The sequence below is a fragment of the Hyaena hyaena genome, unplaced genomic scaffold, assembly GCF_003009895.1.
Source record: "Hyaena hyaena isolate Hyena2069 unplaced genomic scaffold, ASM300989v1 scaffold_113, whole genome shotgun sequence".
NCBI classification, from domain to species: Eukaryota; Metazoa; Chordata; class Mammalia; order Carnivora; family Hyaenidae; genus Hyaena; species Hyaena hyaena.
This window is the reverse complement of record NW_024080745.1, coordinates 2713798-2728868: the sequence shown is the minus strand read 5'-3', so window position 1 is coordinate 2728868 and position 15071 is coordinate 2713798. Positions and strand designations below refer to the sequence as shown.

General features: G+C 36.3%; 1 protein-coding gene across 3 annotated transcripts in view; it reads left to right on the top strand.

Moving 5' to 3' along the window:
- NTN4 (netrin 4) overlaps window positions 1-6590 on the top strand; it is a 122918-nt gene extending 116328 nt beyond the window's left edge. For all 3 annotated transcript variants that reach the window (XM_039236567.1, XM_039236566.1, XM_039236565.1), the window contains one exon: window positions 5166-6590. In XM_039236567.1, the coding sequence (XP_039092498.1) occupies window positions 5166-5302 (137 nt within the window). In that variant the 3' untranslated portion in view covers window positions 5303-6590. The remainder of the gene's footprint in view (window positions 1-5165) is intronic.
- The last annotated feature ends 8481 nt before the right edge of the window (window positions 6591-15071 follow it).

Genomic DNA, 15071 nt, shown 5'->3' with positions numbered 1-15071 from the left:
TAACAGAGGTGCATAATTTATGCTACGGATCTAATTCCTTTAAAATAGAAGTCCAGGAAACCCCAGTTATGTTAATAAGAAATTACTATAGTCTTTGATTAATAATTTGGAGAGAAACAGATAACTGAGTGACAGAGAAAAAGAGAAACACTCAATAAAGATTCCCCCCGAAACGATCTAAAAGTAATATAAAACTGTTGACATTTTGACCTGTTGACTAATCTCTTACATCCTTTTATGCCTTTTTAGTATTTTATTTCTTATTTTAAATTTTAATAAGGAAAAGGAAAAGAAATAAATATGTTTTCAAAGAAATGAAGTAATCAGAATCTTGGATTTTGAATACAGAAAACTAAAAGTCATTAACTTAAGTTCCATTTCCTAGTAACATGTATGTAGAGGCTCTTCCTATAAGGACTTTCTACTATCTTGGCAAAAGAAAAAAAAAATATGACCAGTCTTTTAGTAAGACATTCAAAAAAAAAAAAACCTTTGACCATCTGAGCCACCCTCCAGGAAGTGAACTATACTTCCTAATCAGGTTTCTGCCAGAGTCAAAGAATCAACTGAATTCATCACAATTGAAAACATAAGCACAATTATTCAAAGAATTCTTAAAAACATGTTTACTTGCTTTGAAGAAAAGATTGGAACCTGCCAAAGCAAAACCAGACACTCTTTCATTTCACTTTGTTTTTCCATTTTTATAAGTTCAATAGCTAAGGCCAAAGAAAGCTGATAAGAAAATTCGGAAACCTTACATGCCAACTTGCTTCCTCTGCTACTTTTTTCAAAAGGAGCAGTCTAATTGGCATCCCTGCAAATTCATTCATTCCTATATTCATACATACATTTACTCATTCATCAATCAATTTAGGATATCAAGACTAGCACTAAAGTATTAATTTTCTTTTTCTATGGAAACAAAATAAACCTTGTGCCCTCAAACATGTAGCAAAGTAGATGTCAAAGGCATAAAAATAGGAAAGCAAAATGTACATGCTAGTAAGTAGTGTAACAGATAACATTGTTTTCCATGCTAACTTTTGGCATGATGCTACTCCATAATTTATGGATTTATTCAGTATCATTTTTATTAGTTTATATTTATACATTATTTTTTTCACTGTATTTATTTTAGAGAGAGAGAGAGTGAGCAAGGGAGAGTAGCAGAGGGAGAGAGAGAGAGAGAGAGAGAATCCTTAGCAGGCTCCATGCTCAGTACAGAGCTTGATGCAGGGCTCTATCTCACAACCATGGGATCATGACCTGAGCAGAAACCAAGGGTTGGATGCTCAACCGACTGGGCCACCCAGCTGCCCCAAATTTATATTTATACTTTAAATTAATGGTAAACTCCTAGAGTATTCTATTTATAGTTTCAAAGTAAATTCATTTAAAATACTAGACTTAGCAATGAAGTTTTCTAAAAATTATTTATTGTGTTTTTAAATGATGTTATTACTTTAGGTGTAATACAAACATAATACTATATCAAGATCATTATATTTTAATTATACTGTTAATTAAATATTGGGATTCTTTTTCATACAGAAGCTAAAGTTACTCTTTAAAGAATTTTATTATTTTATAATCCATCTTACATTTGTGCTCTACAGTGTGTTTAAAATCTCTATCATTATTTTCTCCCTTTTTTTTGAAAACACCATCATAGCTGTTTTTAAGCTTAGTGCCGAATGCTTTTAATAATTTTTTAAATAACCCTCTTGAGGTACCTGTGTGGCTCAGTTGGTGAAGCATCTGGCTGTTGATTTTGGGGTTGTGAGTTTGAGCCCCACACTGGGTGTAGAGATTACTTTAAAAAGTTTAAAAAATCTTAAGGGGCACCTGGGTAGCTCAGTTGGTTAAGCGTCTGACTCTTCATCTTGGCTCAAGTCATAATCTCACAATTCTTGAGTTCCAGCCCCACGTGGTGCTCTGTGCTGACAGCGCTAACAGCACAGAGCCTACTTGGAATTCTTTGTTTCTCCCTTACCCCTCTCTCTCTCTCTCTCTCTCTCTCCCTCCCCAGTTCACTTTCTCGGTCTCTCTTTCTCTCTCTCAAAAATAAATAAAAATTTTAAAATAAATATATAACTCTCTTATTATAGAAGCTATATATATCCATTATAAAAATTCAGGGAAAACGTTTACATGTCACATTTCTTACCTCCAGAAATTCTCTAACAGCTTAGTGCAAATCCTTCCAGATCTTCCTCCATGCATGTACATATTATAATTTTTAACCAAAATAAATTCATACTATGCTCTGTTCTACCACCTACTTTATTCAGTTAGTGATACTTGCCTTAAATTAATAGTTTATTTTCATATACTATAATACTCAGACCATATTCCAGTTTCCCAACTGGTCTCAAAATGTCCTTTAGAACTGGTTTATCCTTGTCAGTGTTCAATCCAAGGTCATATATTGGGTATCTGGGTTTTAAGACTCTCAAGTCTCTTTTATTCAAGCACAGCTCCCTTATTGTTGAAAAAATTATTAGTGTTGAAGAAACTAGGCCAAGTGTCTTGTAGATTATATTACCTTCTATATTTGTCTGGTTGATTACTTCTGGTGTCATTTATCTTGTCCCTCGACTGCCTATGTAATCTCTAAAGAAATGCTTGGTAGATTCAAGATAAACATTTTGACTAGAATCCATCAGAGATATTGCTGTGTGTGTACTTCATGTTAAATCATATCAGAAGACACAGTACCCAGATAACTTAACATCAGGTTTGCTAAGCCTGATCCTTTGGTTAGTGTGATGACAGTCTGATCTCTCCATTGGGCAGTTTTGTTTTTCCTTTTGAGGCTAGAAAATAATGAGCATGCTATTACTTACTCATGATACAAACATCCAGTTTCCCATTAACTGTTGATTTAATGATTTTATCACTAAATGATAATCTTCCTGAATCAACAATTTCATTAGAGTTTGAGAAGTGATGTTTTTCTAATTTCTCTCATTTACTAGTTGATGTGCTTCTTTTTTTTTTTTTCAAATTATTTATTTTTTTTTTAATATTTTTATTTATTTCTAGGAGAGAGAGAGAGACAGCGTGAGCAGGGGAGGGTCAGAGAGAGAGGGAGACACAGACTCTGAAACAGGCTCCAGGCTCTGAGCTGGCAGTCAGCACAGAGCCCGACGCGGGGCTCGAACCCACGAACCGCGAGATCATGACCTAAGCGAAAGTCGGACGCTCAACCGACTAAGCCACCCAGGCGCCCCTTTTTTCAAATTTTTTAAATTTATTTTTAGGAGAGAGACAGCGTGAGCAGGGGAGGGTCAGAGAGAGAGGGAGTCACAGACTCTGAAAGAGGCTCCAGGCTCTGAGCTGGCAGTCAGCACAAAGCCCGACGCGGGGCTTGAACCCACGAACCGCGAGGTCATGACCTAAGCGAAAGTCGGACGCTTAACCGACTAAGCCACCCAGGCGCCCCTAGTTGATGTGCTTCTGTAAGGGGTTGTCTCTTTCATGCTGGGCTATTAGGTTACCATTCAATATAGTTCCTATTGTAAAAGGCAGGATAAATGCTAAATTCTTTCCCTATAATTTCCAATTTTCAAAGTAAGTAATGTTTTTAATAGCTGCCTCAAAAGATGACAAATTAGGGGTGCCTGGGTTGCTCAGTGGGTTAAGCGATCAGCTCAGGTCATGATCACAGGGTTCTATGAGTTTGAGCCCCAAGTTGGGCTCTCTGCTGTCAAAGCAAAGCTGTCTCCCTCTCTCTCTGCTCCTCCCCCACTCACTCTCTCTCTCAAAAATAAATAAGCATTAAAAAAAGATGACAATTTAGTTTTTCTCATGATTTTGCTTTTTTGAGTATCATTTTGGAATTATGGATATTGGTTGATTCAGGACGTTTTGCTAGATACAAATTATTATGTTCCTTGGTGCTCAGATGATCACAACTTTAACAAGTTGTAACCCTTTCTTGCTACTCCCATGACCTTCTAAATTGATCCCCATTAATCTTTGAAAACTTCTGTGCCTTTTAGCATAATAGGATGTTCCATGCTACCTTGTATCTCCCTGCCCTGGACCTGAATAGCATTTGTCCAAGAAGCCTTGTTTTAATTTGTTTTTAGCGAGATCTGCTTAATTAGAGACCACAGTATATCTATTATAGGTATTCATTGCTACTAGGATACCTTTATTGTTCATTTCCGTGGATAAACAAAATTTATATATATATCATAAGAATATGTCTTTTATAATTTTATTAATATATGTTAATTTATATATATATATATATAAAGCCATGAGTTTAAATTTTCAGTTTAATTTTAGCATCTAGTATTTACCCTTAAGTTTTAAAGCATATGTCTCTTTATCTTGGAAAGCTGTCTTTTATAAACATAACTACTTATTTGCTCTACCCTATAATATTAAAGAAAATTATTTCAAAATATGAATATTGATATTATTACAAACATCTCCTAAAGAAGATTAACATATTTCCTTTTTTTTAGTGTATAGGTAATGAGATTATCCTTTCAGTTTTCTGTGTGTTATCCAAAAATTTGTATTTCAAGTCTGAAGAAAAGTTTCAATTACAAAGTCAACACTAGGTCCAGTGAAGTCTCAATTTTTTTTAAATATATGACAAACAAATATCCTATATCCCAAAAACACACTGACTTTCTATAGGAAATATGTGTTATTTTGTATAATTTATAACTCTTCCAATGTGTTTTTCACTTTTATAAAATCTTCAATTACGCTACCATACATAGTGAGTCTCCAAGAAATACCAATTTATAGCAGTGTACTAAGCACCCACAGAATCCTCACTTCTTTACCACAAAGGGTGGTATAGTATAAACTAAAAGTTCTACAATCAGACAGACTTGAGCTTAAGTCAGAGGGCTACTATTTACTGAGAGACACTGAACAAATTTTGTAATCTTGCTGAGTCTCAGTCCCCTTATTTGTGAAACAAGAAGAAAAACAAGACCTACTTCATAGGGTTATTTTCAGGATTAAATAAATAATATATGTAAACCACTTTGCACATAGTAAATGCTTACTGAGTGTCAGCTGTTACTACCTGTGACTCCCTATTTCAACTATGAATATATAAAAGCATGAACCATGCATATAAAACTACTGAAGTCACACCTCTCTCCTTCAATAAATTATTTGTTTTCTTTTAGGTTTGGAGTACCTTGTGGCAGGACATGAAGATGTAAGAACAGGCAAATTAGTTGTGAATATGAAAAGTTTTGTCCAGCACTGGAAGCCATCCCTTGGAAGAAAAGTGATGGATATTTTAAAAAGAGAGTGCAAGTAGCAATAAAGTTATATAAGACATAATGGCACTTCTCTATGTACAAAACACAAACTTAATGGAAAGGAGACCTCAAAAATGAAACTGGAATTTTTTAAGTGCCAAAATATATAGAAATGTTCCAATGCATAGGCCTTGTCTAACTTGACTCTTTGGGGGGCCATGTTTAAATACAGTTTGTTTCATAAAGACAAATGAAAAATCCTATGCTGATACCTGGTTTCTATGGGACTGATTCTGAAATTCATAACTATTAAGAGTATTTTTAACAGCAGTGTGATAGTTTAGCAGTAATCCATTAAGGCAGTACATCTAACAAGGACTCCTTCCAGCTTCAAATATGTTACCTATATTTGTGCTACTTAAAGTAATTATGGAGATTTTAAGGACTCCCCAACCCTACTATCAAAAAAGGTTTTTCTTAAAAAAGAGCCTTCCTTTGCGTGATGTGTGTGAACTTTGGTCTGTGGGGTGTTAAATGGAACCTCTCCACATGTATATAGTATTTCCTTGTATAAAGCACTTTACTACCTACCACTTGTGTTGTGAAAGTTTGGAAACTATTGTTGACAGAAAGGAAAAAAAAAGGGCGTGTAAGAAAACCTACCGAAACAGAAGCACTGCCACTACATGTGGACAAAAGGAAGTTATACGTTTTAACTCTGAACACTTAGGAAAAAAATATGTGAAGATACAACCTAAAAGAACATGTTTGCATATCAAATCTTAGCTTCAGGCTAGAGGTTAGATTCCACAGATACCAGCCATGATGAAAAATTTTTTAAAAACTAAACCAGATGAGACTTTAAAATTAGAGGAATAAGAAATCTTAAGTGTAGAAATATGCTTGGATAAAGAGGAAATGGACTTTAAATTTTTCAAAGCTCATTTATTTGCAATGCACTTGTAAACACTGCAAAAATTATTATAGACACAGAATTTGTTTTATTTTTGTGTTTAGTATTTAAACCTGAATGTTGAAACAGTTTCTCCTTATCTTTATTAACAATATATGGTCATTATATTTGCTCACTTTTTTGACATAATGTATGTGATAGTTCACTAAACTACAGTCTCATTATTCATCTGTACCCATGCATAAACACAATACATACAGTTTCTTCTGTACTTGAATATACGAAACATGAACCATAGTGCCATAAGATTAACTTCACATACAGAACATATTTTTTTCCCGAGGTCCTGTGGACTTGCAAAAAAATATATATATATATATTGCTGTTAATTTTTTTATATTTCATATATGTAATAAAGGAATATGATCTCCTGATTTTTGTCTCATTTCCTGATTAACTCTTTTAATGATGCTAAAGATTACCTTTTCTTAATGAGGGAACTCAAACCTAATTCCTTAAATTAAGAAAATCTGGGGGATACCTGGGTGGCTCAGTTGGTTAAGCCTCCAACTTTGGCTCAGGTCATGATCTCACTGTGAGTTCGAGGCTTGCATCAGGCTCTGTGCTAACAGCTCAGAGCCTGGAGCCTTCTTCAGATTCTGTGTCTCCCTCTCTTTCCACCCCTCCTCCACTCATGATTTGCCTCTCAAAAATAAATAAACATTTAAAAAAAGAAAATAAAAGAAAATCTGGGCACCTGGGTGGCTCAGTCAGTGAAGTGTTCTCTAGATTTCAGCTCAGGCCATGATCTCACGGTCTGTGAGATCAAGCCCCACGTTGGGCTCTATGCTGACAGCACAGTTGAGCTGGCTTAGGAATCTCCCTCCACTCTCTCTGCCCCTTCCCTGCTTGTACTCTCTCTCTCAAAATAAATAAATAATCTTTAAAAAAAATCAAACAAGGGCCCAGTATTTTGACTTTTTTACTGGGACATAGAATTGAGTGGAAGCCACAGGTTTTAGTTCCTGTCACATGAAAAAAAATTTTTTTATCAGATGCAATGCATTTTTATACTATATTTACTTTTTTGAAAAGCAATGAAAGCTCATTGTTAAATATATAGAAAACTGTATTGGGGGAAAAAATCCTGTGTTTAAACCATTCTGTGATGACAGCGTTAGCATTTGGGTTCCTCTGCTGCTAGACTGTTTTCTATGCAGGTACCTACCTTTTATAGAATTAGGATTATGCTATACATACTCTCATGAAATCTGCTTTTATAACCTGTAACATGTCTCTCAGCTTCTTATCTTTTCCTATTTCATCCTGGTAGGTGGAATGCTGTCTAGTAGGGTATCATTTACAAACAACTTATCAAAAGTGTTAGTAAGTATTTCACATCAAGAAAAATATTTTAGGGTCACCTATATGGCTCAGTCAGTTGGGCAACTGACTCTTGATTTTGGCTTAGGTCATGATCTCATGGTTTGTGGTTTGAGACCCTGATTGGACTCCTCACTGGTAATGTGGAGTTTGCTTGGGATTCTCGGTCTTCCTCTCTCTCTGCCACTTCCCCACTCACTCATGAGCTTTCTGTCGCTCTCTCTCTCAAAAATAAATAAACAGGGTTGCCTGGGTGGCTCAATCAGTTAAGCATCTGACTCTTGGTTTCGGTTCAGGTCATGATCTCAAAGTTCTTGGGTTGGAGCTCTGCATCGAGCTCTGTTCTGACAATGCAAAGCCTGCCTGGGATTCTCTTTCTCTCCCTCTCTCTCTCTCTGTCCCCTCCCTGCTAGTGTCTCTCTCTCTCAAAACAAATAAACTTTTAAAACTAAATAAATATTTTTTAATTTAAAAAAAAGAAAAATATTTAAATACATCAAATATAGGATTTTCTTAAGTTTCAGAATTGCCAAGTAGCCTTGTTTTCCATTTCACTTTATTTAAAATAAATATATATATTTACCTAAGAATATGTATGTGTGTATACATATATATATATAAGAGTAGAAAAATGTCCATAGTATATTATTAAGTTAAAAAAAATCCAGAACAATACTTATAATAATAGCGCCCAGCCCAAAACACTGGGCTGTGTTTTGATTATAGCAGTATTTACCCCTGTAACAAAAAGAAGGAGAGAGATTTCCACTTTTTATTTTGTATATATCTGTATTGCTTGATATTCTTTCATTGATCATGTACTAATTTTGTAATTTATTTGACAATTAAAATGTAATCCATTATTTATAAAGTATGTTCTGGGGCGCCTGGGTGGCTTAGTCGGTTAAGCGTCCAACTTTTGCTTAGGTCGTGATCTCGCGGTTCGTGGGTTTGAGCCCCGCGTCGGGCTCTGTGCTGACTGCCAGCTCAGAGCCTGGAGCCTGTTTCAGTCTGTGACTCCCTCTCTCTTTGACCCTCCCCTGCTCATGCTATCTCTCTCTCTCCCAGACATAAATAAAACATTAAAAAAAAAATAAAGTATGTTCAAGCACAGTTATAACTACAAGTTCAATTTTAATAGTGTGCCAAGTTATTGGGCCCCTAACATCTTCCCATTTCTTTTTGACTAGAATCTTCTTCCTTTTTCTTTCAACACCTTTTCTGGAACATTTAAAAAAAAAAACAGATCATTGTTATAATTGTTTCTTAATATCTTCATTCTTAGGTCACTTGCAGCCCTTCCACTGCAGTTTTAATTCCTTATGAGCATCATCTGGCTTCCAAAGTGGAAAAAAAAAGAAATCCTACGTCCCCCATCCATAAGAGTGTGAGCAAGCTGCCTCAGGACCTCACTCCCTTTCCATTATTCCGTCATTCTGCTACACTTCCTATACACTTTCTCCTCCTTGGTATCTTCTCCTCGTTGGCAAAATAACCATCATAGCACCAAGTCAAACAGAACTTCCATCTATGGCTTTATATGAACGTGAACACTTCCTTCAAGAGCTACTGGGAAAGTCTCTGCCCCTAGAGCTTTCCCCTGTTCCATTGGGCTTTATTAGTCAGCAAATTAGTTACATAATCTCCACATACCTATCTGTATAATTTGCCTTAGGTCAACTCAGACTATGCCCTCTTATTACATCACTTTCCTCATAGAGGAATGTTGCTAATATTTAGTATTTGATGCAATGGAAATTCTCAATAATAGGATAATCTTTTAATAGTGTCCACCAAATGAGGTCAATTCTGTGGGGATGTGACCACGAGTCCAAAAAGCAGTGTCCATCTGGCTTTATTAAACAGAGAGCAGGGCTTGTTAGGGTAAACATAGTTCTTGGGATACTTTGGGTTCTTGTGGAACAAATCCTTTTCTAAGTGATCAGAGACTTCTCAACTCTGAAGGGTGGGAAAAAGAACCTTGAGAATTCCTTGTGCTGGCTGTCCTTTTAGCCACTCCCCTGGAATGTCTGAGAACAAGGAGTGTGAGCTCCGCCTTGGTATTGAGGAGTTTTGTCAGAGGCCCCAGGAATGAATCGCTTTTGTGTTCATTGTTTCAATGATAAGCAGTCCCCTAACCTAACTTTATCAAAGAGGCAAAGTTACTCATGACTTATTTCCCACAGTTTGGAAGGAAAATATTTATGAACAACTTCAATTTTGCAAGGGAGATTGATATGATAAAAATGGAATAGAAGTAAAGGGGTGTGCCTTGCATGACTGATGTTATTTTAAGTCTCTCAGAGAACGATTTGTCTGAGAATATTTTCTGAAAAATGATTCCCTTTTTCTTGTTTTCCTACACTTTAATCAAAAGGATATAAACATTTCTCTGCTTTTTTGAGCATTATTGACTGTGTTTTGAGACCTGCAATATTTTAAATGACAAATTCCCAGATTTACTATTAGTCAGTTTACGTGTGCTGAATAACAAAAAAGCAGATGACGTTAGTCATGAGAAAGAAATATGCCCTGGGCCAAATAGATACTTCCAGACTTGAGATTTACATTCCATTAAGGGAAGGTTTTAGTACATGATGAATACATGTTTGGTTTCTTAATATGTACTCACAGGTGGATTACCATGTTCCAAAGTGTGATCATTAGCAATGAATTAATTTATAAATCCAGAAATATCCAAGATTTACTAGAAATGATCAAATTATAGTATACTTATCTAAATAAGCCATCAGCCAAGCAGGGAACCTTGCTTCACAGAAAGAAAAATAACTACTGTCTGCAAATTCTCACAGTTTGAGCAAATTGGTCTGCCCAGAAACTTCCTGGACACCTCCTTCTCAGTCAGGATACCACCAAGGGTTTCAAGCTTAGCAAATAAAAAATATGAAAGATGATAATTAATAATTGAGAGTTTACTTCAAGGTAGGTACATTTCTAAGTGCTTTACATGTGTTATTCTCAGTTGATCTTCCTACGTACCCATAAAGTATGTGTTATTATTATCTCTATATCCCAAATAAGGAAACTGAGGCACAGGGACACTGACTAAATTGTCCAAGGACACTCAACTTGTAATTGCAGAGCCTGGATTTGAACCCATCAATTCTACTTCCCAGAGTTCATATTTCAACCACTAAAAAGGGATTCTGGCATTTAGAAAAGAATTCATGTGAGGTGATGCCAATTGCACCATTTTCCTCATTGGCTATTTCTTTTAGATTGTAGTTGAGGGAACAACACTTGAAAGTCATTTCTCCCGGTTTTCCTTCTCCATACTCCAAATTATAATGTATCCTATTATTCTGCCTTGCAATTACATAATCTCCTACTAACTTTCTGATTTTTACATTGCCATAGGCATACAATACTGTTTACCATAACTGAAATGAAGATGACATAAAAAGAGTCTATTTTTTTACCTTTGCTATTTTCCTCTTGGTATGGTTTTCTGAGATCTATTTAGGCTTAAGATCTGCTCTTGCATTTATCAGTCCCAGCTCTGAATAAGCTGCTATGAAATTCAGCAGCATTTCAAATCAATTCTCTCAGCTCTGACTTGTGCTGTGGAGAGTAATTCTGCGTGAGAGATGAATGAGAAGAAATTACACCAGGGAGAGACAAGGAAAAAAACAAACAAAAAAAAAAAAAAAAGAGAGAGAGTGGGGCACCTGGGTGGCTCAATAGGTTAAGTGACCAACTTCGGGTCAGGTCATGATCTCCTGGTTCATGAGTTCAAGCCCCGCGCCGGGCTCTGTGCTGACAGCTCAGAGCTTGGAGCCTGCTTCAGATTCTGTGTCCCCTTCTTTCTCTGCCCCTCCCCCACTTTTGCTCTCTCTGTCTCTCAAAAATAAATAAATGTAAAAAAAAAAGAGAGAGAGAATGTAGGCACTTTGTCAACCAAGGAGAGAGAGCAAGGGTCAGGAAACAAGGCATAAAGATATAAAAGAATAGGGGTGCCTAGATGCCTCAATTGGAAGAGCATGCAACTCTTCTTCTTGGGCTTGTGGGTTTGAGCCCCATGCTGGGTGTAGAGATTACTTAAAATCAAATATTTTTAAAAATGTATTAAAAAATATATAAGAATAAAGAAAAACAACAGCTGGGAAAGGAACCAGGTGGTCTGTTCCTGTAACAATATGTGAAATATTTCAAAGTAGAACATTTTCAGTTAACCAATTCTCCCATTGCTAGATAACGATGATTTATGTGAGATAGTTCTGAATATTTATTACAGATTTTTTTTCCATCCAAGTCTCTTGTTATTCGTTATGTTTGAGGAGACAGAAAAGCCAAAGATGATAAAGCAACAGAGAAACCTTTGGTAATTGTAATTAGGAAATTAGGAAACCAATTGACTTTGCCATATATTGAAACAGAATTTTATTTTTTTTAATGTTTATTTATTTATCTCAAAAGAGAGAGGGAGAGAAGGAGAGACAGAGGGAGAGGAAGAGAAAGAATCCTAAGCAGGCTTCATGCTGTCAGTGCAGAGCCCAGGTGGGGACTGAACTCATGAACTTTGATATGATGACCTGAGCTGAAATCAAGAGTCAGATGTGGGGCACCTGGGTGGCTCAGTTGGCCAAGTGTCAGACTTCAGCTCAAGTCATGATCTTGTATTTCATGAGTTTGAGTCTCATGTTGGGCTCTGTGCTGACAGTTCAGAGCCTAGAGCCTCCTTCAGATTTTGTGTGTGTGTCTCTCTCTGTCCCTTCCCTACTCATGTGCTCGCTCTCTCTCTCTCAAAGTAAAACATTTTTTAAAAGTTTTAAATAAAAAAAAAAGAGTCGGATGCTTAACCGACTGAGCCACCCAGGCATTCCTTGAAACAGAATTTAAAATTTATCTTTTATAAAGATAATATTCCACAAAATATTTAATGTCAGTAAGCACCACCTGAGTCTTTCAATATACATACTCATCATAATAATGGTTATCATTTTTGCTCTTATTAGGTGCCAGGTGCCATGCTAAACTTCACATGACTTACCTCCTCAGGCCTCACTTAATAACTTTGCAAAGTTGCTATTATTATTATGAGGAAACTGAGAACCAGAGGGTTAAATAATTTGTCCAAGGTCACAAAACAAGCCAAGTAGTGAAGCAAGGACTTGAACCTTAATTATCCTTTAGGACTCATATTTTTAACCTCTATAATCTAGTAATGCCCTCAACCAATAACTCTCAAATAGTGTTCATAAAAATCAGCAGACATGTTTGTTAGAATGTAGAGTCCAGGCTCCAACCTCAGAACATCTGTTTCAGAAGGTCTGGTGGGGACCAGGGACGGACAATTTAATAAGTACCAGAAACACTACTCTAGACACTTTTATAGGTAGTCTGAACAAAGTCATAGATTAATCATTTGTTCTGTTTCTACAAATGTATCTTCCTCTGGTCATAAACCTACTTGGGCTTCATCAAAAATGTTATTTTATGAATAAGAGAATTATTAGTCTTATTATGGTTACCCAAGAACTAAGATGGCAGAAAAGGAGAATTAAAAGGAGATCCCTTCAGCTATTATGTCCCGTACTTCCTAATCTGGCCTTAAGCAGAATTGTGAAATATCTAAATGCATCTTCGATCTTAGCTCCTCAGTCTACTTTGGGCAAGCTCCTCCCCAGGGCTCATTGGCTTCATACTGCTCAGAGTGTACAAGAAGATGCTACACAAGACTCCCAATTCCTAATTTCTCCTGCAGCCTTATATAGGATATTGATTTGTCAAGATGCTACCTTTGACCAAGAGATTGAGAGATTCAGAAGATAAAATCATTCTAATGAGATTTTCCCATTTTCCCACCTCCCTCTTTCTCCCCAACACAATGCTTTATTCACCCAAATAAACCACGTGTGACTACAGAAAATTTTTAATGGGTGTTTCTTATCATGGGAATTTCAGGCACTGATGGCAAGCGGGTGGAAGAAATATTTTTGGTCACGTGCCTTTCAATGCCTCATAAATCAGGCTGCTTAGGCAGCTTCCTAATATCTGTTTAGGCAGTGCCTGTCCTGCTGACACACTCGATTGTACCAGACTCAGAAGCTTATGAAGTAAAGAGAAAGGTGAAAAAGCAGTGACATTGGGAATGGAAAACGTGGGGGACCACGTAACTTACCCTCTCTCAGAAATGAGAACTCAAGCCACAAATATAATCATAATCCACACAGACTTCACATGTTTCTTTCCCATTCCTGTAAACAAGAAATAAAAGCCAGGATTACATTTTCCTTGATAGGTATGAAGACAAAAATTAAAGAAATGTATACAACTTGCATCACAGCAAATAGAATTCCTTAACCTCAGAAATACTCATGCTGAATACACACCTCCAACCTCTTATGCATAGAGACTTGCCCAGCAGTGACCTTCAGCAACCTAGAGAGCTTTTTATAACATTTGAGAATGCACAAATGGATATTTTTATCAGCATGTGTTCTGCGTTTGATAAATGTTACACTAAGCAGTTTGAAGCAAAAACACAATTAATACATTTTTTTTTAAGTCAGTATCTACAAGAACTCTTAATTGGCATCCTCCAGAATTTTACACGTTTCACCAAATATCTCAGAAAAGAAAACTAAGTTTAGAAAGGACCACTCTTGGGGTGCCTTGGTGGCTCAGTTGGTTGAATGTCTGATTCTTGATTTCAGGATGCCAGGTCATGATCCCAGGGTTGTGGGATTGAAGCCGTAATGGGCTCCACGCTGAGTGTGGAGCCTGCTTGAGGTTCTCTCTCTCTCTCTCTCTCTCTCTCTCTCTCTCTCTAGCTCTCTCTCTCTCTCACTCTCCTTTGCCTCTCTCCCCAACTCACTCTAAAATAAAAAGTAATAATAATAAAGAAAAAAAAAAAAGAAAACACTGCTCCAAGGTTTCACTTGTCCCCAGATGTTATCCTACTAGGCTTAGATAAAAGTTATTTGAGAAGTCATGTGTAAAGCCTTATATTGGCCATAGTTGATTTTCCAGGATTCCTATTCAATATCTTTATGAAATGTATTTTCCTTTTTTAAGCAGATCATTCTGCTTAGCACATGTGAAAAAAAACAACAACAAATGCCCTACAACATGAAGAAGAGTTCTTTATAATCTATTTTTATGGTAATAAATAGATGCATGCCAATGTTATTCTCCAATTGTAGAGAGTCTGTCATATAAAAATCTTACTTGATTTATGGAAAGATAGGGGTAGCATCAGCATTTTCAGAGTGCCCAACACCATCACAATCTTCATCTCAGTTAATCCTCAGAACAACCTTTTGAAGTAGGTGTTACTATCTCAGTTTACAGATCAGGAACATGAGGTTAAGAAGAGTGAAGTAACTCACCCAGGTTACTTTCACCAGTAACTAGCAGAACCAAGTATCCAAAATAGGTGTCCATCTTATTCCAAATCCTATGCCCCTTCAACTGCACAATGCTGCTTAAAAGTTCTAAGCTTCTTTTTCAACATCATTTGTTGGATTGTAGATCTTAATGTATTAATTTAACAGATATTTCTTATGATC